Source organism: Emydura macquarii, unplaced genomic scaffold (genome assembly GCF_026122565.2).
Source record: "Emydura macquarii macquarii isolate MOO-44397 ecotype Brisbane River unplaced genomic scaffold, CSIRO-AGI_Emac_v2 contig_2676, whole genome shotgun sequence".
Classification (NCBI taxonomy): Eukaryota; Metazoa; Chordata; order Testudines; family Chelidae; genus Emydura; species Emydura macquarii.
Genome location: NW_027132813.1, coordinates 18717509 through 18743204, shown reverse-complemented (window position 1 = coordinate 18743204; position 25696 = coordinate 18717509). Strand labels below are relative to the sequence as shown.

At 42.4% G+C, this 25696-nt stretch overlaps 1 protein-coding gene across 2 annotated transcripts in view; it reads left to right on the top strand.

The window, feature by feature from the left end:
- PPP2R5A (protein phosphatase 2 regulatory subunit B'alpha) overlaps positions 1–22275 on the top strand; it is an 87481-nt gene extending 65206 nt beyond the window's left edge. For both annotated transcript variants that reach the window (XM_067564998.1, XM_067564999.1), the window contains exons 8-13: positions 459–512; positions 16964–17014; positions 17851–17970; positions 18067–18194; positions 21059–21160; positions 21516–22275. In XM_067564998.1, coding sequence (XP_067421099.1) covers positions 459–512; positions 16964–17014; positions 17851–17970; positions 18067–18194; positions 21059–21160; positions 21516–21651 — 591 coding nt within the window. In that variant the 3' untranslated portion in view covers positions 21652–22275. The remainder of the gene's footprint in view (positions 1–458; positions 513–16963; positions 17015–17850; positions 17971–18066; positions 18195–21058; positions 21161–21515) is intronic.
- The last annotated feature ends 3421 nt before the right edge of the window (positions 22276–25696 follow it).

Here is a 25696-nt window from a genome sequence, read left to right as displayed (position 1 = left end):
TGATACATATTCTCAACCTTAACTAGATTTTAACATAGCCTTTTTGTTTAATAGTAGTTTTGAATGTATAGACTGAAACAGCTGTTTCAGTCTCATACATTCAAAATTGAGGATTAAACAAAAAAGGTTGTTTGTCCAAATGCTGGATCTGCATTACAGTAATCAAATCTCCTGGTTAATAAAAAATTAAGCATTTTCTGGGATAAGAAACTAAGCATCCAGACATACTGAAGACTTTTAAAAGATACAAGCAGCTGAAATATATTTTGCCTTTTTAGGTAAACTTAGTTTCCTTCACCAAGGAAGAAAAATTAAAAAGGCCTACATCTGCTAAGGCCAAGATATTTTGGTGATTGAATTGCTTCCATGATCATTTGTGATATTTAGTTATGCTATGTTGTCTTAATAGTCCGTGTCAATTTAAAATAGTTAAATAACTGTATTACTTATGTTTTTAGCTGGCCTATTGTGTTGTGCAGTTTCTGGAAAAAGATACGTCATTAACAGAACCAGTAAGTGTTTTTCAACTGAGTATTTTCCTTTTGTATGTCTAATCTGAATTAAAATATTTCAGTGCAACTCACACATAAATAATAGCATTGTTTGTTTGCCAGTACTAATTTTGAATAATGAACTGTTGACGCTTCAGAAAAATTAGTGTTCCTAAATCCAGGACATTTGCCAAAAAAGAGTAGTTTTTAATTTTGAAAGCCCAGCTATATCTATTAGTAAAATCTGATTTTCATTTGTAACAAAAATGGGAATATAGATTAGAAATAGTTAAATTGCTGAAATCATGTGACTGACCTCAGTATAGGGAAAAGATCTTCAGTATAGGGAAAAGATCCTCAGTGGTCTTGGCCATGCCTTCCCAGTTGACCAGAAACTGGAATTTTTGTCCAACTGGAAATTCTGATACTTTAACATTGTATTTTCATCCCTAACTGGGACAAATTTCAATATTTTGAATTTTTTTTCCATGGAATAAAAGATCCTGAAAAATTTTGACACACAAAATGTTGAAGTCTTTTTGTTTCAACAAAATGAAATCTGGTGACATTCCAAACAGAGCTGATGCTAGGCATAAGCAGACTAAGCAATTGTTTGGGCCCGAGCAGCTCAAGAGGGGCCCCCTAGTCATTTTTTGTTATAAGAACTTGCCTGTTTCTCTATTGTCAGAGGAGGTGTGGGGGCCCCTGCCAAAATATTCCTGCTTAGGGCCTGCAATGGGCTAGCACTGGCTCGGATTCCAAAATCAAAGCATTTTGTTTCAGGTCAGTTCAATATTTAACTGTCTGAGCTGCTAGAGTGCCTCATGGGAGTTGTAATTCAGGTTCCCTGGGCCCCCATTCTCCTCTATGAGCCTGACCAAACTCCCTCTCCCATGATATGCAGTAGCAGGTGAGCCAACAAACTGAAATGTATTGATTTGGAATGATCTGATCCAAAACCAAGTCTTTGTCTTGTTTTCCCCAATGGAAAATTGATTTTTTTTTTTAATGAAATTGAAATTTTCCAACAAAATTCAGTTTTATTGAAACCACATTTTTTTTACAGAAAATTTCTGACCCGCTATATTTTCAGTGCAGGATTGTTTACTTGATCAGTTAGGCTTGGTTCTTCTCAATAAAAGAAAAATGGATCTTGTTTAGACAGTAATATTGACATACACACAGCAGATATTTTTTAGATATGGTTGTGTGGGTGCCCAAAAAAGTTGGAGCAAATGGCAAAAGTTAGAGCTTCTTGGCATATAAAATTCTATGGACACATACTATAATCCAGAATCCAAACTTATTTTTAAAAACAGTTGTCTCTGACTTCATGGTTGAAGAAAACCTTGAAAACATGAACAGATTCCAAATCAATACAGTGGTGTCATCAGATAGCCTGAAACAATAACTCAGAGGTGTGAACTACCTCATTCAGATTAATGGATTAAGTCTGAAATTTAAAGATGAATTTAAATATCAACATTAACTATTTCACTAATGATAATTTTAGCAGAAACATTCAGCAAATATTCCATAACCCTGAGCTATCTCCAACACCGTCCCAAGTGCCTAAAGCCCCAAATGTCCTTTATCCCAACTGTTAAATCTTCCAACTCGGCCTTTGACAACTTCTGCATTGTGGTTATACATCATCAAAATAAAAGAATAAGGACAAAGAAACTAAAAAATGTGGAGACAGCACAATATTTAATATAAAAATAAAACAGGCTACTAGGCTGATTGTATTTTTCACTTTAAAGTTGTTTTTAAAAAGGTAAATGAAACAGCTGTCAAATTTCCAGCCTGCTTCAGCAGTATCTGCAGAATTTAGTGATCTTGTCACAGATTTTAGGTCCAGATAGCTACAGAGTACGTTATATTCAGTGAGGGGGACACAACACAATAGAGCTAAATTATCCAACAAGAACACCAAATTCTGCTGCAGTGTTACATTTATTTCAAGGACATAATAAATTAATTCAATCCCCCTTGCCCCTACAAAAACACACAATTAGGTCTTATAATTCTATTTACTCTTAACACAAAATTTGTCAGATTATTTTCTGAAAATGACATTTTTATGTTCTGCAAGCAGCCCTTGACCCTGGCTTAGAGGCCCCTCATCTCCCCCTCCCATGTGTGTTGTGGAAGAGAGGGTTTGCGGCAGGTCCTGACTGCAGCCATAGGCTCTAGGTAGCCTTGCTAGCCAGTCTGCACTATTGTTCTCATTGCTGCACAGGTGCAAGCAGATTCCAGTTCTGGTTTCCCAACTCTCTGATGTCTGTCCCACAGAACAGTGCAGAGGCATGCACTATAATCCAATTAACTCCCCATTGTGGGGAAAGCTTTAGAACAAGAAGCAGCTATAGGCCGGTCCCAGCAGGGCAAAGAGATTGAAAGCAAAATACAAGGCACCTGGCTTCAACATAATGTTAAATTTCAGTGGCAACAATGTTGAATTCCATGGCCAAACAATCCACAGGGCTCTACCGGTATGTCTACATTGCAGTTTAACACCTGCTGATGTTTTGGGCTTGGAGCAGCCCAAGCCCAAATGTCTGTGCTACAATTAAACAGTCCCATGAGCCCGAGTCAGCTGACAAGGGCCATCCACTGGTGTTGAATTTCAGTGTAGGCGTATCCTGAGGTGAATGAAGCAGTTTACTCCTTTTGAAGATATTTCAGGTTCTTTGTAAATTCAGGGAGACAACATTGGCTGACACTTTTGCAGCCATGGGGCTAGAAACATTTTTATTTTTTTTAAATTAACTGTAGTCAAATGCCATCTATAGTAATTTATAAAAATTTGTTTTGTGAGCTATAAAAATTGAAGATCTATAACCCCTTTCCCATGTAGAGACCCACTCTTCTAGATCAATTTTTGTCTAAATCCCTCTCCCGTCTTTTCATCTGGGTTGTTTTCCTAAAATATCTTTCAATTAAAATTACATATATTTTAGAAATGAAACCTTTTGTTACAGCTTGCTCCCAGTTCAACTCCTCAAATGTGGTTAAAGATCTAGACAGAGCTGTCTTGTATCCAGATTTCACAAAATGTTTGACTTGTAAATATTGAAATATGGGATCTTTATATTATTTACATTATTATAATCTGTGTGATTTCAAAACAAGATTCAGGAACAGCTGCCCAAATTGACTAATCTCAGGTCTTACCCCCAACGAATAGTCACTTTGATATTTCCTAGCGGCTGTTTATCTATATTGCAAATGGTTCCGTCGCCAGACGAAACAATAGGGGAGGATATGGAGCAACCCTGTCTCATACCCCTTAGACAAATTTAAAGGAGGAGATTGATGACCATTAACCAAACTAGATGCTCGACGATGAGTATTCAGGGCCAACATGCCCTTATAAAACTGACTCATTTTCTTTTTAATAAAATATTTTAAAGGGTAAACTGATGTCATTTGCAATGTTTCTACTTCACTACATTAAATTCCTTTTGTTTTTGGTTTTTTAAAAGCACATATTAAATAACTTTTGAATGATGTAGCAGATGGACTTGGTGTAAGGCAAATGAATGCATAAAATGACAGTGTTAAGAATACAGTGTTGTAGCCGTGTCAGTCCCAGGATGTTAGAGAGACAAGGTAATAAAAGGTATTACTTCACCTACATTGTCTCTCTAATGTTAACAATGGGACATGCACTTGGTGTGAGGCAACTGATTCAACCCTGTTTTTGTTTTGTCACACTTATTAGGTCAGCTCATGTTTAAGAACTAAATTAGAATAGTTGTATTTACAAATATCTCACTTATTCCTTGGTAGGAAGTAATCTCTAAATTTACCCTGAGTGATATCTGAAGCTGTTGTAACTATGGTAGCCTGCTTCAGGTCCATCAGGACGTTTGCAGAGTTGACAAGTAGAGTTCATTACCTAATTGTGATAAGTGCTATAGCGGTGATACTCAGACCTCAGTGGTTCCGGAGCCAAATTAGCAATCAACAATTACTCGAAAGCACCACAGTAGTGTGAATTCATGGTTTCATTTACTATAGTGCTATTCATATTTAAACAGTATGACAAGGGAAATATTTAGGGTTTTACATATCATATTATTCTCACTGCAAATAAGTTAATAACTTAGTGCAAGTTGATAACTTAATTTGTTAATAACATAGTAAAAGCATCCTGATTGGTTAAACAACTTAAATTGGTTAATAATTAAATCACACAGTGTTTTAATATGATGTGCTGCAAGAGACACATTAAGAGCCACTTGCGGCTCATGACCGCAGTCTGAGTATCACTGCATTATAGTTTTGACGCTTCAGGAATGCTGGATTCTGTGAGAAGCAAGCGCAATACACAATTCCTGTAAATAATGGTGATTGTCCAGTGGGTCCATATTGCTGTAGTTGAAACCTGTTTGCAGTCTAAAACAGTCAAAAGCAGTTAAGGTTGGATTATCCACACTTTGTAAAAGCTTTGTCTGGTGTAGGCACTAAATCTTTGTATGTTAGCCTTAGTAAGTAGACTTTCGGAGTTTGAGTATGTTTTGAAGAAAACGTAGACATTAATGCTTAAGCAGCAGTTTTAAAATATGTAGTATATGTTAAGTACCTGGTCCCTGTTCTTTATAGGCTTCTTTGGCATTGTATTTTCCAGGTGTGAGTATCTAGCTGATGCATATATTTTTTTGTTTAAACCATTTCTTTATGCAGTTAGAGTTCTCTGAAGATAATATCCCCATAGGGACACACCTAACTTCCTTACTACTTAGTCCTGGGCATGACATATTTATTCATTCCAGCTGAGAAGGAAGACATTTAAAAATACTATTTGACACAATTAAGTGTCCTTAACCCTTTGACTCTAGGAGATTATGGAAACTTTAGACTTTTTAGATAACCTATGGTTTCATGCATCTGATAATTTGAGTTTAATGAAGTCATACTCCAGGTAGAAGTATATAGTAATTTCTCACAATTTTGTTTGGCAAATATTAACTGTCTGAAAATATTATGTTTTTCTCCTCTATTGCTCAGATTGTTTTGTGCCTAGGAAGGCAGTCAGGAGAATAGCTATTATGCTTGTAAATTTTCTGTTTTGTTACCAAGGAACCAAAGTCTCAGCATAATTAAGTCTCTAAGCTATAAGCTAATTAAACAATAGAAAAATGACCAAGACTTCATTTTAAGAAACTGTATCTATGTAAATAAACTGCTTAACATTGTAAATCCAGCAAAACTAGGACAGCTAGTTTAAATAAGAATGACTCCCCTCCTATGCCCCTTGAGTTTAGTGGAGAAGCAGATAAATGGTAACAAAAATAGCTATGTGAAGGAAAATCAGAGGTTAATCTCAGTAAACTTTAGGAGTTTAAATTTCTTTGTTAGAATCATAGAGTTGGAAGGGGGACCTCAGGAGGTCATCTAGTCCAACCCCCTGCTCAGAGCAGGACTAACTTCAGCTAAATAATCCCAGCGAGGGTTTTGTCAAGCCACAGCTTAAAAACCTCTGAAGATGGAGATTCTACCACCTCCCTAGGTAACCCATTCCAGTGCTTCACCACCCTCCTAGTGAAAAAATTTTTCCTAATGTCCAACCTCGACCTCCCCCCCTGCAACTTGAGACTGTTGCTCCTTGTTCTGTCATCTGCCACCACTGAGAACAGCCTAGCTCCATCCTCCCTGGAACCCCCTTTCAGGTAGTTAAAGGCCGCTATCAAATCCCCCCTCATTCTTCTCTTCTGTAGACTGAACAAGCCTAGTTCCTTCAGCCTCTCCTCATAAGTCTTGTGCTCCAGCCCCCTAATCATTTTTGTTGCCCTCCGCTGGACTCTGTCTAACTTCTCCACATCCTTTTTGTAGTGGGGGGCCCAAAACTGGACACAATACTCCAAATGTGGCCTCACCAATGCCGAATAGAGGGGAATGATCACTTCCCATGATCTGCTGGCAATGCTCCTACTAATGCAGCCCAATATGCTATTAGCCTTCTTGGCAACCAGGGCACATTGCTGACTCATATCCAGCTTCTTATCCACTGCTACCCCCAGGTCCTTTTCTGCAGAACTACTGCCTAGCTCGTCGGTCCTCAGTCTGTAGCTGTGCATGGGATTCTTCCATCCTAGGTGCAGGACTCTGCACTTGTCCTTGTTGAATCTCATCAGATTTCTTTTGGCCCAATCCTCCAGTTTGTTTAGGTCCTTTTGTATCCTATCCCTACCTTGCAGAGTATCTACCGCTCCTCCTAGCTTAGTGTCATCTGCAAACTTGCTGAGGGTGCAATCTACCCCATCCTCCAGATCACTGATGAAGATGTTGAACAAAACCGGCCCCAGGACCGACCCCTGGGGCACTCCGCTTGTGACCGGCTGCCAGCTAGACGTGGAGCCATTGATCACTACTCGTTGAACCCTATGCTCTAGCCAGTTCTCTATCCATTTTATAGTCCATTCATCCAACCCATACTTCCTTAACTTACTGATAAGAATACTGTGAGAGACCGCATAAAAAGCTTTGCTAAAGTCAAGGTATATCACGTCCACCGCTTTCCCCACATCCACAGAGCCAGTCACCTCTTCGTAGAAAGCCATCAGGTTGGTCAGGCATGACTTTCCCTTGGTGAATCCGTGTTGACTGTTCCTGATCACCTTCCTCTCTTCCAAATGCCTTAAAATGGATGCCTTGAGGACCTGCTCCATGATTTTTCCAGGGATTGAGGTGAGGCTGACTGGTCTGTAGTTCCCTGGATCCTCTTTCCTCCCTTTCTTGAAGATGGGCACTATATTTGCTTTTTTCCAGTCATCAGGGACCTCCCCCCGTTGCCACGAGCTTTCAAAGATAATAGCCAATGGTTCTGAAATCACATCAGCCAACTCCCTCAGCACCCTCGGGTGCATGGACTTGTGTATGTCCAATCTTTCTAAATAGTCTTGGACCTGTTCCTTTAGCACTGCGGGATGTTCACCTCCTTCCCATTCTGTGCCGCCCAGTGCAGCAGTCTGGGAGCTGACCTTGTCTGTGAAGACAGAGGCAAAAAAAGCATTGAGTACCTCAGCTTTCTGCACATCCTCTGTCACTAGGTTGCCTCCCCCATTCTGTAAGGGGCCCACACTTTCCCTAATCTTCCTCTTGTTGGTAACATACCTGTAGAAACCTTTCTTGTTCCCCTTCACGTCCCTTGCTAGCTGCAACTCTAATTGTGCTTTGGCCTTCCTGATTTCATTCCTGCACATTCGAGCAGTATTTTTATAATCCTCCCTAGTCATCTGACCAAGCTTCCACTTCTTGTAAGCTTCTTTTTTGTGTTTAAGTTCTCCAAAGACTTCTTTGTGAAGCCAAGCTGGACACCTACCATATTTGCTATTCTTTCTGCACATCAGGATGGTTTGTTCCTGTGCCCTCAATAAGGTTTCTTTAAAATACAGCCAGTTCTCTTGGATTGTTCTTCTTTGAGTGCTTGCTCATTCCCCTATAGGTGCATGCATGCCTCTGTGCATGGCTACTGGAACATTTTTCCCCTTAGCAGATCCCGTAGGGCTGGCTCTGGCATCCCATGCACATGCCGTGGTATATGAGGTTCTGCTGGCCCTATGCCCCCTCAGATCCTTCTTTCCGCCCGTGACAGTTACTGGAACTACCTGTTTGCACTGCAAGCGCTTAATTCCCTGTCTTTTGAACTTTAAGTAATTTTTTTTGTTAGTTAGTTAGTTAGCTTAATAACTATTGTTAGTGGTAGTTAGAGACCTTGAGGTAGTCTAGCTGAGACTTTACCGGGAGTGGGTATGCTTCGGTCTCATGGCTTCAAGCCGTGTACTTCCAGCGTGAAGGCTTTCCCACTAAGTGACCCCTACTGCCTGAAGCGCGTGGGGGGGGAGGGAGAACCCTTGTAAGGAGATGAACAGATCTGCAAGGCTTTTGGACCTCCAGAAAATCCGCCTGAAAGCCTCGCTTATGGAGCCCTCGACCGGCTCTGAACCAACCCGCCGCGGTACTCAGCATGCCGCCAGTGCAGATGGCACCGTCAGCACCGACCCGACACGGCACTGTGAAGAGATGGAATCGGAGCGCGGATGCTCCCCTGCACTGTCTAAGCAGGTGGGGTGGATCACCGATCCGTACCGAGGTCGGAGCATGGAGACCTGCTGCCTGAGCCAGCATCTCCAGCCAGGGAGCCTTCCCCGACTCTTGGGAGTGGGGGAGCCTCTCAGCACCTACCGGCAGCATCGAACTCTGAGGCTGTCGGATGGCAAGAGCCTAGTTGACCTTGCATATGCCACCGCTGCCCATACCTCCACGAGAGAGAAGGGCCTGGCGTTACAGGGGAAGTCCGTGTTGGGACCCCCAGAATGGCTCAGGAGATCTCCGGTACGGGGAGGAAGATCTCCTGCAGACCAGTTTCCTAGGGTAGAGAAAAACGCTGCCCTAGTAGTTCTCAGGTCGCGGTTGCCCGACTGATCTGCATCAAGGCGGAGAGCGAAGTTGCCCGCCCGACACCAGTCTCGATCCCCCCGGCACCAGGTGAGGTCCATCCCACTGCTCCTGCAGCAGAGAGTTTGCCCGCAATGACGCAGCGCTGATCCCGGTCACCGGAGACAGTCTCGGTACTGAGGAATTCATCAGGCAGGGCCAAACCCGGTTGCCGGAGAGAGACTCAGCACCGAGGAGTTCGCTCCCTGCACCAAGGCAGCACTGAACCTGGATGCCGGAGACAGCCTCGGCATCGAGGATTCGCTCCACACTGAGGCTGCGCCAAACTCGGTGGCCAGAGACACTCGGTACCGAGGAGTTCGCCCTACACTAAGGCCGGGCAGAACCTGGTCGCCGGAGTTTGACTCGGCGCTGAGATGCATGCAGAGCACAAAGTCCTCGGTACTGGGATGATGATCAGGTAAGCCCAGCTCGCCGAAGCGTTGTCCATATGCCTTTTCCGGCCGCAGCACCCATGTCGAACCTGGTAGTCAAGGTCATCAACATCGAGGGGACACTGTCCTGAACGATGGTACTGCACAGTGAAAGCCTTTGGGGCAGCCCCACCGTGGTCTTTGGAAGGTGCCTCAGTGTCCCTTTGGGGATGTAGTAGCTGGGGGAGCCACCACCAGTGAAAGGTGCCAGAGCTCCAGGAGCATGTAGCCCTGGATGGCCTCAGAGGCAGTGGTCACTCCAATGGCTGTATGGAGGCCTATGGGGTTTCCCGGGGGGGACGGGCCCATGGTCCGTCAACCCCTCAGGGGTGCAGTCAATGCCTTAGATAAAGGGAAAGGACCACCATTCACCCTCGGATGATGACTTGGCCCCACAGGCAGGGACTCCTGTGGGAACTGCCTGTTGATGGGAAGAGGTGCCGGGAGAATCATATCCCCTCCTACCCCCCCCGCCGGTTGAAGCATGTTCCTGAGCCCTGGTTGATTCCAGGGCACACTGGGAACTGCTCAAGAGGTGGCCTCCACCTTGGAGCTGGAGGCGAAGGAGCTAAAGGGGTATCAGACAATCTCTTTAATGTGTTTAGTGGTGGGCCCCCACAGGGTGGGTAGCCCTCCCGATCTACAAAGGGGCACTCAAGATAGTGAGTCCTCCATAGCCCAATACCTAAATGAGCCGAGAAGAGTATTACACCCCAGCCAAGGGTTTTGAATACTTGTTCACCACCCTGCCCCAAGTCCCTGGTGGTGGTCGCCACCAACCACAGGGATAGGTAGGGCAGCCGGGCTCTACTCCAGAGAACAAAGGTGATTGCAAGCCAGACTTGTTTTGAGAAACCATTTTATTCAATAGCACTACCAGCAAGTAGAAGGTGAGCCCTTGCAGGGAGGACTCAGTGAGCCGCTTTGCTAAGGCGCTGCCTGGTAGCAGGCGCTGAACTTGTATACCATTGCAGGAGAAGATACCACGGGAGCTAGAGCAGCGCTCCAGGCATCCTCAGTTGCTGCTGATTTGGTGGGCAGAGCCATACCCTCCGCCATCGGCATGCTCCGAGGTTAGTGGCTGCAATTCTAGGCTGTCCCAAAGGTCCAGCAGCCCATCTGGGGCCATCCCTTGGATGAGTCAGCCTTGTCTTTGGTTCAGATGGATGTGAAGCTGCGTGGTTGGAAGGACTTCAAGACCATGCTCTGTTCCCTGGGCCACTACACGCCACAGACCTTTAGATGTCAGGCAGGTCCCCCGGGACAGCAGCAGCAGAGCTGTCAGCCACGGCCGTCTCATGACCTACAGGCAATGAGACAGAGTCAAGGGGCTAGGAGACACCATCCACCCTGAGTGGCTTCTTAGGCCCTCAGTAAGGGTCATCTCAGCGATAGGGCAATCTGCTGGTGCACGCAAGAGCAGTGCCCTAGCCTCTACCCTCCTGGTTCATGTGGGCCAGGATGCTTGCGGGCCACTGGGTCCTTGATATAGTTCGGTGGGCTAGGCCCCCCCTGTTGTCTTCTTCTCTCTCCCTCCCCCGCCCCACGACACCTCCCCCTTCCTCCCTCTGTGGCAATTCCACATTCAAGAGGTTGAGGCTGGAGGAGTGCAAAAGGTCCCTCAGGACATGGCGGAAGAGGTCCTACTCCAGGTACTTCCTTGCCCCCGAGAAAAGGGGATTTAAGGACTGTCAGATCTATGTCATCTCACAAATACCGCAATGGACTCAAGTCTTGCATGGTCTCCCCAGCTACAGTATTGGATATAGCTGTCTGGTATGCTGCCCTGGACGTCAGGGACGCATATCTTCAATGCTTCCTTCACCTCGTAGTGGTTGGCTTCCTCTAATGCTTTACGGCTTTACCCTGTGGCCTGTTCTCGGCCCCGAGGGTGTTTTACCAAAGGCCTGGCAGTGGTAACTGCGCACGTGAGGCAAAAGGAGGTGCAAGATTTGCCCATACCTGGATGATTGGGTAGTCAGAGGCAGGTCCAGGTCCCAAGTCCAGAGCAGGGCGAGCCAGTCAGGCGCCACTTATGGCTGGTGCGTCCTGCCAGTAAACAAACAAACAAGTTCACGTTGACTCAGGTGCAGCCTATGGAATGCATTGGCGTAACCAGTTGCTTCCTGGGCCAGGCCTCCTTGCCCCAGCCACGCTGTGAGGCAGCATCCCTCAGAATGGCTGACCTGCGCAAATTCCCTACGATGACAGCCAAATGTTGCTGACAGCTGGTAGGTCACAGGGTGGCCTGCACCTGTGTGTTGGGACTAGCTAACCTGATGCTTAGGCCGCTTCAGTCACGGCTAACCTAGGTGTACAGTCCGAGCAGGTAACTTCTGCACCAGGAGGCTGCGGTCCCCTCTCCTCCCCTTCCCTCCTCCCTAGGCTGGTGGACGATTCCTCAGGATGTGTGAAGGGGAGTTCTGTTCATGGAGCACGCTCCTCCAGTTACCCTGATATCGAACACTTTGGGCAGAGGGTGAAGTGCCATATCAGCCCTGTGAAGGGAACCTATTGGTCCTTAGGACCTGGCGGTGATCACCTCCCGGGGGGTGAGGAACAATGAGGCAGACCGCGTCAAGGGGTCGCTCTTCCTCACCACGCGGGGTCGCTGTGTCCACTAAGGGCGTCTACGACTGTCTGGAGAGGGGAGTTTCTTCAAGGGGAAATCTGTCTGTATCGGACTGCAGCACAAGGTGTCCGCAGTGCTGCTCTCTCCATGGTCAAGGGGCTGGGGCTATCGCCAATGCTATCCGTCTGTAGCAGTCAGAGAGCTTCATATTCACTTTCCCACCTTTCCCCTCCTGCATACAGTTCTGCTAAAGATGAGAAGGGGTTAAACAGATGCCATCTCAATTGTTCCAGCCTGACTACGCCAGCACAAGTTCAGCATACTGCTGGATTTCTCGATCGCCCGCCTCAGAAGCCTCCAAGACAGCGCGATCCCATGATCACAGTCGCCGGTGGTGCCCAGACCTGAACCCTCTACACCTTAGGGAGTGATGGATTGGTGGCCGAGAGACGACGAGCGAGCCGCTCAGAGCAAGTCCAGTGAGTCGTGCGGGGTAGCAGGAAACCCTCCAAGCAGGTTGTGTACCACATAGTTTCTCAACCTGTGGTATGTGTACCCCTGGGGGTACACGAGACACAGGCTGGGAGTACCCGGGGAAAAACAGAGTGAAGGGGAGGCAGGCGGCATCTGCCGCCTTCCGACCCAGTCCCAGCTGGGAGACGGGCAGCAGCCACCGGCTTTTGGGGAAGGCACGCAGCAGCTGCCCGCTTCCCACCCAGTTGCAACCCTCAGCTTCTGGGGGAGGCGGCCAGCAGATCCCCGCTTCCTGCCAGGTCTCAGCTCCCAGGTGGGAGCCTGGTGACAGCCTCCTGCATCTTGCGAGCTGGGCTCGCAGCTGGGTGGCAGTCCACTTGCGCACCAGCTCCAAGCCGAGGGAAAGCCTCCAGCGCCCCAACTTGAAGACAGGCAGCAGCCACCTGCCCATATCCCTGGGTCCCAGCTGACACGGAAACCTCCTCTGCCCCAGCTCGGATTGGATGGCAGCCAGGTGGTAGCTGCTTACAACTTGCCCAGGTGGCAGTCCCCCCCCCTCTGGCTCAAAGCCTAGTGCCCAGAAAACTTGTCAATTTCACTGCTCTAGTTGAGCAGTGAAATTGACAACTATGACAGCCCCAGAGTTCACCAGTTACCCTTCCTCCTGGTCTCTCTCTCACCCTTTCCTCCCCTCAAATCTATAGCAAAAAATTTGGCATGCCGCTCAAAGTCTCCTAGCTTTGGCCAAAATCACCTCTAACCCAGGTACATACTTGAATTGCGCACCCCTGGTGTAAAGGTAGTAACCCTACCCACACTAGATCTGACATCTGTCATATCACGGCCTTATATACTTAGCCCTTCTGCCAATATATGGCTCACATTAGTCTGTAAATATAAAATCCTGTGGAAAATTGAGTGTTGGGGTACTTAGTAAAATTTTCAGAAGTTAGGGGATACTTGCTACTTAAAAGGTTGAGAAACACTGGTGTACCGGGTTAATTGCTTGCTGGGAGGAGTCCCGGGGTATTCCGCCCAGCTTTTCGCCAGTGCAGGCGATCTGGGAAATACTTGCCACAGTTAAAGCTCCAGGGACTGGCTGCGGCCTCCCTGAAGGCCCACCTAGCAGCCATATCAGCCTTCCAACAGTCACTGGAGTGGGGATTGCACTTCTCCCATCTGATGTCGGTTAGGTTCCTGAAGGGGGTGGGAGGCTCTATCCATAGGTCCGCAACCCAGTGCCTCCCTGGGATCTCGACCTGGTCCTTCCTGGCCCACAGGATTTTCTCCCCCCTCCCCTCCGAACTCAGTCATGCCCGCTACTCCTGCCTTCCGGGAAGGTGGCCTTCCTGGGGGGTGTTTACCTCGGCAAGGAAGGTCTCCAGGATCAGGGCTCTGACCTTGGAGCCCCCTACACCCAATACTGTATTCTATAAAGATAAGGTTCAGTTGAGGCTGCACTGGGCCTTCCGAACCAAGGTGGTTTCCCAGTTTCATTGTGACCAACATATACTCTCCCTGTTTCCCCCCAAACCACATGGTTCGGAAGAGAAGAGAAGACAGTACTCGTTAGAAACATGAGAGGGGCCCTGGCTTCTACATCAGGTGTACGAGGCTGTTCCGGAGAGCGATGCAGCTCTTCGTCGCAGCAGCCAACCAGATGAAAGGTTCACTGGTCTCTGCCGGCGCATTTTCCTTGTGAATAACTTCCCTCATCGTGTTCGGCTACAAGCAGGTGAAGGTGCCGCTTCTGGGTGCCACCACAGCTCACTCAACGGAGCTCAAGCTCCATCTACAGCCTTCCTAGTGGAAGTGCCAGGGCAGGGCATCTGCAAAGCAGCTGCCAGGCTGGCGGTACATACCTTCATGTCCCACCATGCCTCTGTCAAACAGGTGCCGGAAGACATGGGCTTCAGTGGAGCTGTGCTGCAGGCAGCTCACCGCTAACTCCGGCCCACCTCCAAGGTACTGCTTGTTAGTCACCTATAGTGGAATGAACATGAGCAAGCACTCGAAGAAGAAAATAAGGTTATTTACCAGTAACTGATGTTCTTCGAGATGTGTTGCTCATGTGCATTCCACAACCCACCCCCTGCCCCACCACCGCAGTTGGCGGAAAGAAGGAATTGAGGGGGTGTATGGCTGGCAGCACCTCATGTACCGCAGAATGTGCGTGGGACTCCAGGGGGCGCCGGAGCCAGCCCTACCGGATCTGCTAAGGGGGAAAAAAGTTCCGGTAGCCGTGCACAGAGGCGTGCACACACCTATAGTGGAATGGACATGAGCAACACATCTCAAAGAACATCAGTTACTGGCAAGTAATCATGTTTTTGGTATTGTCTTTACTGTTCCCTCTCTGGAAAAGCAGTGCATGAGCTCAGAATCCTCTAAATCAGTGCCATTTGGACTAGTACTTTGCAAGTAAGCCCTTAGTTCATTTCAACTTTTCACATTGTAACCCCATTTGGTTTGGCTAAGACCCCTCATTTCTTTACCAAGTGTTGGACAGTGATGATGGTTTGTTTCAGGAGTCATGTTGTCCATTTCTAGATGGCTGATTTATTGGGTGTTTGCACAGGCCACAGAAGTGAGCCTCCCAGCCTGAGCTGATAAACTTGGGATAGCAGAGCACTAGTGCAAGCTCTAAAAATAGCCATGTAGACAGTGGGTTTGAAGTTGTAGCTCAGGCTGGAGTTCAGGCTCTGAAGTCCACCCCACACCCTAAGCTTCCCATTAAGACTTCACAAGGAATGTATTGTTCTCTGCATATAAGTTGCTCCCTTTTAATGAATCTGAACTTGGGACTTTCCTGGTTGAGCCAATGATCATATTCACTCTTCATTTTTCATTAAAGTGATACTCTGTTCTGTAACTGCAGCAGGTGCTTCTCTCCTAGAATAGAGGCTTTTACAGACCTTCGAAGTCAGAGGCTATGGTAATGTTGAAAATATGAACTAAGCATGAACCAGTGCAGCAATACATACCAGCATTCTGAATAGTTCTAAAAGATGTTATGTCCTGTTTCATCTCTGTCAAGGTTCTGTGGACTCAGTGGTTGCTGAATTTGGCATTTTTCCAAGATAACTTGGATGTTAGCGTCTTTTTGTCCCTTATGAGAAGAGGAGAGGGAACATGCTGTGGAACACTGTGCTCTCACAATTCCTCTGCCACAAAAGCCCCTTGATTTGGCCAGACCTGCAGATTGGGTTTAGGGCCTCTTACATCTATATCAATTAGTCCCTTTTTCACACATCTTGGAATGCTTGCTTCTGCTTTATATATTACAAACTGAACTAGTTCTTGCTGCTGCTGCAACTTATCCTTATCCTCCTCTGTTTGTATTTACCCAAAATAAAAATTTGTTAGTAGTCTGATCCACATCTGTTCTCTGTGGTACCGTCTATTTTAAGGACTTAAAATGACTAACTCTTCCATTGAATTCGTAAGACAGTGTTCTCTGTAGTACCTCTGCATGAGTGTTGCATTGAGAAGGAAGGTGAGGTCCAGCTGCTAATGGAAGATCCTCTCACAGTGTTCTGTTAAAAACTAAAACAAAATGATGTGCCCATACTCAACTTCAGGAAGAGCCATGCCTCCTAAGAAGAGATTCTCTGAATTTTTATTTCAAACAGTTCATCAGTCTTCTAAAACTCACAAGTTACTTGGAGAATCCAGGCTATATACAATAAATTAGATTACAAGAGATTTGAGCTATTATTTAAGTAAAACAAAACAAAAAAATCATGGAGCCTCCAAGCTGGTTGCCACTGTGGACAAATTCAGTGGGGGAGTCAGTCACTAGTCAAAGATTATTCAAGTAGATCAAGCTCTCATTTCAGTCCTGTAATGATCATCAACCTGGTCTGACTGTACCAGAAGATTGGGGATACTTTTCTTGAGGTCAGAGTCTGTCATGCCTGAAATGTCTCCATCCCTGAAATATGTAAAATTGCCACAGGGAACTCGAGTTTACACTTTAGTCAGCACTACTGTCTCAATGAAGAGGCAAAGTCAGATGTTTGTTTTCAGAAAGCAGTCCTTCAATTTTTAACTCCAGATAGTTATCTGAATATATTTTCTCTGCAGATTTTCCAGTTTTTCCTTTTCCAGTTTGTGTCTTTTGGCACCTTAGAGGTGTTGGGGCTATGATTCCTTTATCTTACCTTGTAACAGTTGTTTGGATCTGTGAAAGAGGCTGTGTGTGCATGGCCCAACAGCTACTGGTTTTTAGATGGTTCCAGGTCTTGAGTTGCTAAGGCAAGTGCTTCCTAAAGTATGGATATGTAGATGCTAGCTACATGCAGTAGTGGGGCAGTTTGGACATTCAGGAAACTTTTTGAAGCAGTGTAACTTTGAAATTAAGCAGTTGAAGTATTCTAAACATAAGGCAAACAACATATTAGATGACCCAAAATGGTTCAATCCCCTTTGAACTATATTTTTGGGTAAGTAGTACTATGCTATCATTTTATTATAAAAAATCTAGATGAATATGTACTGGAAACTTGTTCTGGTTTAACTTGTTTTTAATTTTATTTTTATAATAGGTTATCAGAGGATTGCTCAAATTTTGGCCAAAAACTTGCAGTCAGAAAGAGGTTGGTCTTGTTACTTGTGTTAGCATATTATTTTCTTGTAGCTGATATAAAAAAGTGATGCAGACTCAAAGAAGTGTTTTATCCCTATTGTGCTGTTTGTGGGATCTTGCAGGATTCTTTTTTGTGGTTCTCGATGATTTTTCAGAGCATTGACATTCACTGTACAAATTGTGCAAACTTACTTTATTTTAAATCTGACAGCATGACTAATTAGTAAAGATTCTTAGGATAGCTTGTTATCATTAAGAGGATTGTTCTATTTGAGTCCTATTCACTTGGTAGGTAGGCATTTACTATGATTTTTTGAAAAACATGAAAGCTATTTTAAAAAGCATGTTAGTAGTTACAGTGAGTGCAGTCCATTTGCATTGTGCTGACTTTGAACACTATGAAAGTTGACAAGTCTGTCAGTGGCTGAAACATTAAATGGCATTAAACTAAGACAAAGAGAATCCAGAATGGACAAGAAAGTCTCTGCAGCCAGAGCTGAAGAAATAAAATTTCTTCTATTTTTTTAACCTTTGAAGTATAATTTAAAAACTTTAAAAGTAACCAGGAAAAAGAGGCAACACAAGATGGTTGCTATATTCTGGCACCTGAAACCAACAAGTAAGTCCCCTTACAAAAATGTAAGAAGAAAAATTGTAAATTGCAATAAGGTATCTTGCTCAAGCTGATAATGTGCTGTGATAGTAATGTGCCATGTTTCTTACAACATACAAGTCAGTGTGCACCCTGTTCTACTGATTATTCAACTGATATCCTCAGTCTAGCTATGAGGTATCTATATACCTTCTGAATGACATGTATATAAAAGCTTTTCTTTATAAAAACAGGTGATGTTTTTAGGTGAAATTGAAGAAATCTTAGACGTAATAGAACCAACCCAGTTCAAAAAAATAGAAGAACCTCTATTTAAGCAGATATCCAAGTGTGTGTCAAGTTCACATTTTCAGGTATTAATAGTATTTTCAATAGTGTTGCACATTTGATTTCTACATTAATTAGTACTAGCTTGTTTTGTGGTTGTGATTCTGAAATGTGTATTTCAGGTTGCAGAAAGGGCTTTATACTTTTGGAATAATGAGTACATTCTTAGTCTGATTGAAGAGAACATTGACAAAATTCTACCAATTATGTTTGGTAGTTTATACAAGATCTCCAAAGAACACTGGAATCCGTATGTATTGCTTATTCTGACTTCTTTTAAAAGAAATATTATCAGAAATAAATTGTATTAGCTTACTTTCCTGTCTTAGGCTGTGATCACGCAGACACTTATGCAGATACTTAACTTGATGCAGGTGAGTAATCCCATTGACTTCAAAATGAGAATGAAGTGCTGTTACTAAGTATACTTTGAAGTAGAATGTCTAGGAGAATTTTATGTTCTGCCATGCACCACTTACCACAGATAGAAATAATTACTTAGCTGAAGTGAGTAAAATGTTTTCCAATTACTTGAATTAAGGTATTGGATTTCATTCACATCTTTTATTGTTTTACTCCCTTATGGTGATGAATTGGAATGTACTTATTTAAAAAAAAAAAAAAAAAAAAAGAGTAAGGGAATTGGATGGTGGTGTGGTTGTTACACAGGTTTGACCTTGTGTATCATTTTAAAATGATGTATGGTAACTGACCTTAGGAGGCTTCTCATACCCTGAAGCATCAAAATCCGAGGAAAGGACTGTGAGTCATGATATTCCTGCAATATCTACATCAAGACGTTTATCATTGTCCAGGATAATGGAGGAAAAATTTAAACTTTAAGCAAGAAAACAAAATTTTTCAGCATGTAAAATTTCATCCACCATCTAGTGATATAAAAGGATGTTGGAGAGGAGAAATGACGGTTGAATGCTGTTGTGTAATATATAACTCCTAAATGTTAAACAATGAGGCCTATTGTATGCAGTTTCACTTAAAAAATTAAAACCACTATTGCACCTAAGTATTAAGATACCAAAGTGTTTCTTTTTCAGTTAGTGAAATGTTTGGGAATGAAAGACTAAGAAGCATGTTAGATGACTTAGAAATAACAGATTCTGGGCTATTCAGTATTCTGACATCTTAAGTGATACTCTACCCTGAATGTTGACTATTAAAGCTTTATTTTAATGATAGCATGAACCACTGACACCAAATAAACACAGGGAGCTGCTCAGAGGATTGCTTGTATACATCTTTATTCTACTGGCCATACAGAATTAAGACGGTTGTGGGAGAATGAGCTGGATTCTGTTCTGGCTCATGCTTAACCAACAGAGAATTGTTAAATAAGTTCTAAATGCAGAAACTGTATGCTAGGGATGCATGAGTTGCAAAGAATTCACTTAGTTATAGCTGCAAGCACATCAGCTGTGAGACTGAACTATCAATGTTATAGACAGAAGACTAGCTCTGTGTCCTTTGAGTTTCTTGGGACCTCATCAAAATTTAGACCTGAAGAGAATCCCCCTTTTTATCAGTCACAGGAGAAGCCACTATTCTGCCTCAACCATTCTTATGAGATAAGTTATTCCATAAACTAAATGAGTCAAACAGCTAAAGTATACTTAGAGGACTAGCAAATTCAGAAAGGTATCTTTTATTCTGTTCCCATCCAGATAAGAGATTTCAGAATTATATACTTATTTTCTCTCTAACAGAAAATAAGAGTTTACTTAGCTTCAGTGTGATCTTGAAGGAGACAGTTTATGCTCGGAGGAAAGTTGTGATGCAGTCAGTAAATATACTAAGCATTCTAAATTGGATTTTAAGGTTTCTGTTGGTGCTGTGTTTGGGAGATGTTTTCCGTGCTGGTACTTTGAGAAGGTCAGGGGAATAAGAAATCAAAATTTGGTGAATTTTGGCTTCCTGTTAATTTATTATGATAGACTTGCTGTTTGTCACTTCTTAAAGGTGAATAACTGGACATAGTGTGATGAAAACAAAACTTGTCATACATTTTGTATTTCCTTTGAAACTTATTTTTAATATTTGAAATTATTTAACAGTATATAAAGTGTTATACGTGTATATGGCACTCTACAACCAAATAATAGTCCCAGCCCTGAAGAGTTTAGTCTATTTGGGACATGATTTGACAAGTGAAGACAAAAGCTAGTGTGAGAAGGGGTTAAGGGTTATAACAACTAGATCACCAAGATGCTTGAATTAGTAATATATACACCTTGAAGGTTTCATAAATTAAAGTATATCCAGTTCTACCCTGAAAATGTTCCGATATTTCTTTTGAAGGATTATTAGTTACCTCTCAAGTGTAGTACCTAGAGTTTAAACTTTCTGGAAGGGAATTAAGGGAGATAGGTCTTAATATATCTGAATAGCATGTTGTGATTAAGAGGATCTTTCTCCCTGCTATTGGTAGAAGAGCATAATCCTAAACTAGAATATTGATACACATACAAAAAATATGAGCAGCCTAGACCCATCTGAGCTCTGTTTTTAAATGTTTACCTTCATAATCAGCCAGTGTCCTATAATGTATAATCATGGCACTAGAACAGTTTTCTGAGTGGCACATATCACCCCAAAATAATTTACCCCCTCCATAAAGCATTTTCTTTAGTGTAATCTGCAGATGCGTCAAACTCTTTCCCTTGCTTGAGGCTCATCATTCTATAGTCTGAAGATATTATCCATGCTACCTTTATCAACATTAGTATTATATTACCGTTTTATTTTGTAATATAATCTGTTATGACTGTGAGAGTTACCTTAATCAGACTCCAGCCTTTTGCAACCTTGGAGGATATTAACATTTAAAAATTAATTTACTGTGGCTGGTTTATGTGAAGCCTTCCAGTTTTAACGTTTTATAATCCAAGGTAATGAACTAAATGTACTAAATGCATATTTAACAAATCCTCAAGTTCATGCATACAGGACACTACAATAAACATCTTCTTTTAAAACTTAGTTATTATACTGTCTAAATACAGTAAATCTGGAACAGAAAGGGAAAGACAGACACTTAAAACAGATGCTAGTAAACAAATCCTATAATCCAGTCATTTACAGTGCTTTCCTTTTGCTCAGGACCATTGTAGCACTTGTATATAATGTGCTGAAAACATTAATGGAAATGAATGGCAAGCTATTTGAGGAACTTACAAGCTCATACAAAGCAGAAAGACAAAGGTATTCATTTTCTTAGTTTGTGTTTCTGAAATGCATCACCTGAAAAAAGTGTTGAATTTAGTAATATGGATACAACTGCAGTATTTTTAGTGAAATTAATTACTTATAGAAGACTTCATGGTTTGTCAGAGGACAATATAATCTCTCAAAGACAGATGTCACATTCTGCCACTGAGAATCAATGAGTTGAGCTTTGATATTTGGCATGGGAAAAATCCTGGGGCAGTGGCTTTAAAAAAAAAATTAAGAGGAATTTGCAGTAAATAAGAATAGCATACGCTGTTTGATCAAACTAATTATAATGCATATTGCATGTGGATCCTAGACATGTCTAATCATTTTACTTTTTCTGTAGAGAAAAAAAGAAGGAATTGGAACGTGAAGAGTTGTGGAAAAAGTTAGATGAGCTAAAGCTAAAGCAGACTCTTGCTGAAAAGCAAAACCATGCTCACAATGTGCTAAATGCATACAACAGTACAAGTGCCAAATAAAGAAATGACCTCTGCTTGATAGACATACTTTTGTACACATTTTGGAAATATGTAAAAATTGCAAAACAGAAACCTCATCAGTATAGTAGAAATGGCCAACTTTTTTTCTGGCAAAATGTAAATGGAAAAAATCTATGAATTTAAATACAATAGTTGAATGATATATCATTACCACAGCATATTGTAAATTTGTCTAATCATTGATGTCACTTCTGAAGTTTCACAGAAATGAATTTTATCCATAATCTGAGTGAGAATTATGGGAGTGGTGAGAATTGACTTGAATTTTCTTTTTTGATTGTGTTGCATATAGATGGTGTAGTCTATGTACATTTTCCCTTGTTTTATACATGCTTTTTACATTGCTGCAGACCTTGGTTGAGATTCTAGAAGAGGCTTCTAGTTCTGATGTATTTTCTCAAATAAAACTAAGGTACATTACTTTTTACATAAACTTAATGGGCTGCTCTGTGCCCCTTCTCATTACAGATCTCAAAGATGTTGTATTGAATTCCACTGAGTGAAGATTCCTATGCAGTGGGTTTAAATTTTTAATTATGAAAAGCACAACTTAGAAATAAGATGAAGTGTGAAAACATAAAATAAAACTCTACTTTGAACAGATTGCTGTATATCCTGTGTCTGACCTTCCACTTGATGAATGCCTTGCTGTTCACTTGTCCCCTCCATGCTTCTCTCTCCTGGGTCTGCTTAAGTTTGTTTCTCATCCTACAGCTGAGGATGGAGCTTCTGTTACAGCCCATCAATGAAGCACTTATATCAGCCCAAGGAATCTCTGTGGAACAATGCAGTTCTCTCCTCTTTTTCTCCCTTCCCTCCTCCAGAGGCTGATTGAGCTGTTTCTGCAGCACTTTCAGCCTCTGCTGGCCTGGGGAGTGAAACGAAATCTGCCATTCCAAGCAAGGTTTCTACTACTGAAGTGCAGAGCACTAACTACAAATGCCTTGGTTTATTTAATGAAAATGCAGTATGCTTCTTAAATATAAGATGGAAAAAGCTGACTATAGACGTCTTGTTTTACTTAATCGTCTTTTTCATGTCTGTTATCAGAAGTACCATTCCACTCTCTGAAATTGCAGTTGTGTGAAAACTTTTGTAATAAAATCTTCACTGGGGGATTGAGCAGCATTCAATAAAGTCTTTGTTTGTATTTAATGCTGTATATCACCATCTTTTTATGTTCTAGCCATGATGACCAGAAGGCTTATATTGAGTGAGTCCTGTAGAAATGTGTGCAACATTGAGCCTTAATGAAAAGCCTAAGCTATCTAAACTCCAGCAGTGCTGTAGAGTTAAATCTTGGCTGACAATGGATAAAGGTTGTTAACCAATGGTATGCGGCTCCAGATCATGGTGTCCAGGCCCTGTGGCTGATGAAGTATGGAATGTTCCAATACCCAGTTCTTAGCTGTTGAACTACCTCACCAGTGATGCATTCCTAACAAAGTACTTACCCTTTCTGCGTATGTGTGGTAACAAGACAGTGACCTGTTTTCCTTGATTAGTTCTAAAGAGATTCCTTTGTTGCTTGTAAATTCCAGTCTACAATATTTGAATTAGGTGTGCTGCTTTTCTGTAGAGTAACACTTTTTTCACCTTAATTATGGTGTATTTCAGAAAGGAAATAGGGGCTGTGCAGCAGTTTCAAAGTGCACAGATTGAGATGTCTAAAACTGACTGACATGACTCTGGCCTCTGACTGCCTGGGGAGAAGGACTCCATGTGATGCAGGATCTACCAAAGAATGTTTTTGTTTTTTTTTTTTAAACAGCCTGGTCCTGGGTAAGCGCTTGTGTGTTTGGGCTTCCTCAGAATGACTGCTGATTTGGAAAGGACATGAAGTTAAAAACAACTGTGTGAGTAGTGTTTTCCTTGGGAACCATGACTACACGGAGGCAAAGCATTGCCATGTAGTTCTTAGTCTCTTTAGCAGCATACACTACAGCAACTCTTAAATCAAAATGGACACCATGTTTACAGAGCTGAGAATGCAGATTCAAAGAAAAGTAATGGTAGACTTGCAAAAATAGGAGATGGAAATATGCTGTAGTTGCTCAGTTGTGTCTTTGAAGGACAAGCAACTGACCTTTAAGAAACTTAAGTACACATTTGCTTTAGATATAAACTTTCTATTAAAGAAAACATCATGCATAATTTCTTTTCATGATGGAGTGGAGAGTCTTTTAGTCATCTGATGGTGGGATTGGCTTTAAGTAAAAGATTTGATACATAAGAGTAAGGTTTACATAATAAGGTCCCTATTTTATGCTCCTACTAATTACACAGTGGAAATTCCATACCAGCAGTGGTTCCTTTTTCATTGCTCTTGATTCTGCACCACTCTGTTTTGTAGCTCAATGTTACATTTTTGAGACCTCATAGTATAACTCCTGAATAGAAAAAACTGGTTTCAATCCCTCTGCAATTGTTCCAAAACAAAGGGGGTGAAATCTTGGCAAAAACTCAGATGTTAGTGGGGCTAAAGTTTTCACCTTAATATGCTTATTCTAACCAGTTTGTTAGTATTATAAGCATTAAGCTCCCAGTTTGCTCTGCCTCTTGGAATATGAGCAATGGAATTGCATAGGGCACAAGTGGGAGCTGAATTCAGTCTTTGCAAGAAAAGCTTTGTACCTTTTTAGAATAATCAAATGCTGAAAAACCAGCATTTGCTCGTTCTTCCTGGCTTCTTACTATATTTTTGGAGTCAGCTACATTTTGTTATGAAAATTCTTTATTACATCCCTCAAGAATGCATTCTAGATGTAAGGTATTGGTTGAAACTGCATCACCTAGATCCTATACTATCAGAAATTAGGATTGGGTTTTATGAAGAAAAATGTTTCTCCATAAACAGAAGTAGTATGTAGGAGGTCAATTTAGACTTAAGCAATATAAATTTTAATTTTTTATGCGTGAGGCAAAATAGAAAAAACACTGCTTTTCACAGTAACTGAACTTTATGCTGCCATCAGTCTCAATTTCCTAATTTCTAAATTATTATTCCCAACAATTATATTTGGTGTAACTGAGGTCCAGAAACCATCAGCTTGAGTTCTACAAATCTTTTGAGCTGGCCTTGACAGAAATCCATGGACTTGCTTATATGTTAGCTATTAGAATAGTCCAAATTTAAATTTATGCTCAAATTCTACTCTTGTGAAGTTCAAATAAAGTTGTACATAAAGTAGTTGAGAATCTGGTTTATGGAAAAATCATTCTACAGATGAAGTATTAAAGCAAGAGGCTTTGTTTAAGAAGAAATAATTGGTAGGGATCCATGACTTATTCCACATGGCTTACACATAACTTGCTCTTAAAGTAGTTTTAAATACACAGTCAATGCATTTTAACCAAACATGTAATGTTTGATAAAATTCCAAGGCATTCTATGTTCTAGCTCATAAACTGGAGATTGAGAGATTAGACTTTGGGCTTGTCTTCACGTACCTTGGGGATTCGGTGGCAGTCAACCAGAGTTACACAAACTACGCAAAAAACTTGCGTAACTCCCATCTACTTCTGTGCTTCTGTTCTGCGCATCATCTTCACTGCACTGTGCTGACAGGAAGAGCATTCCTGTCGATACAGCGCTACACCACTTGAGAAGGTGGTCTTAATACATCAATTTCTGGATCGACTGATCAAGTCTTCACTGACCGCCCAGTCGATCCAGATAAGTCAATCTGATGGCAGTGAATTTGCCACTGTCAGTGAAGACAGCCTTTGACTCATATTTACAATGATCAAGTAAGTGCTCTAGGCTCCTTGGTGTTCATAGATAATCTGATCTTCCCAGCCACAATTACTGAGGATGACTTAAATCATTTTACTGCTTCAGGACATTTTTATGGTAGCAGGGACAGTCCCTTTAGCTTGTGCAGAAAAGCTTAAACTACTGTCTAGACCCACAACCTACCTACAAATGTCTATCTGTATTCTGTTCTACTATGCTGACATTTTGAACATTACTTTATGAATTCCCTTCCACCCCCAATAGATTGACATGAGCTTGATAAAGTAG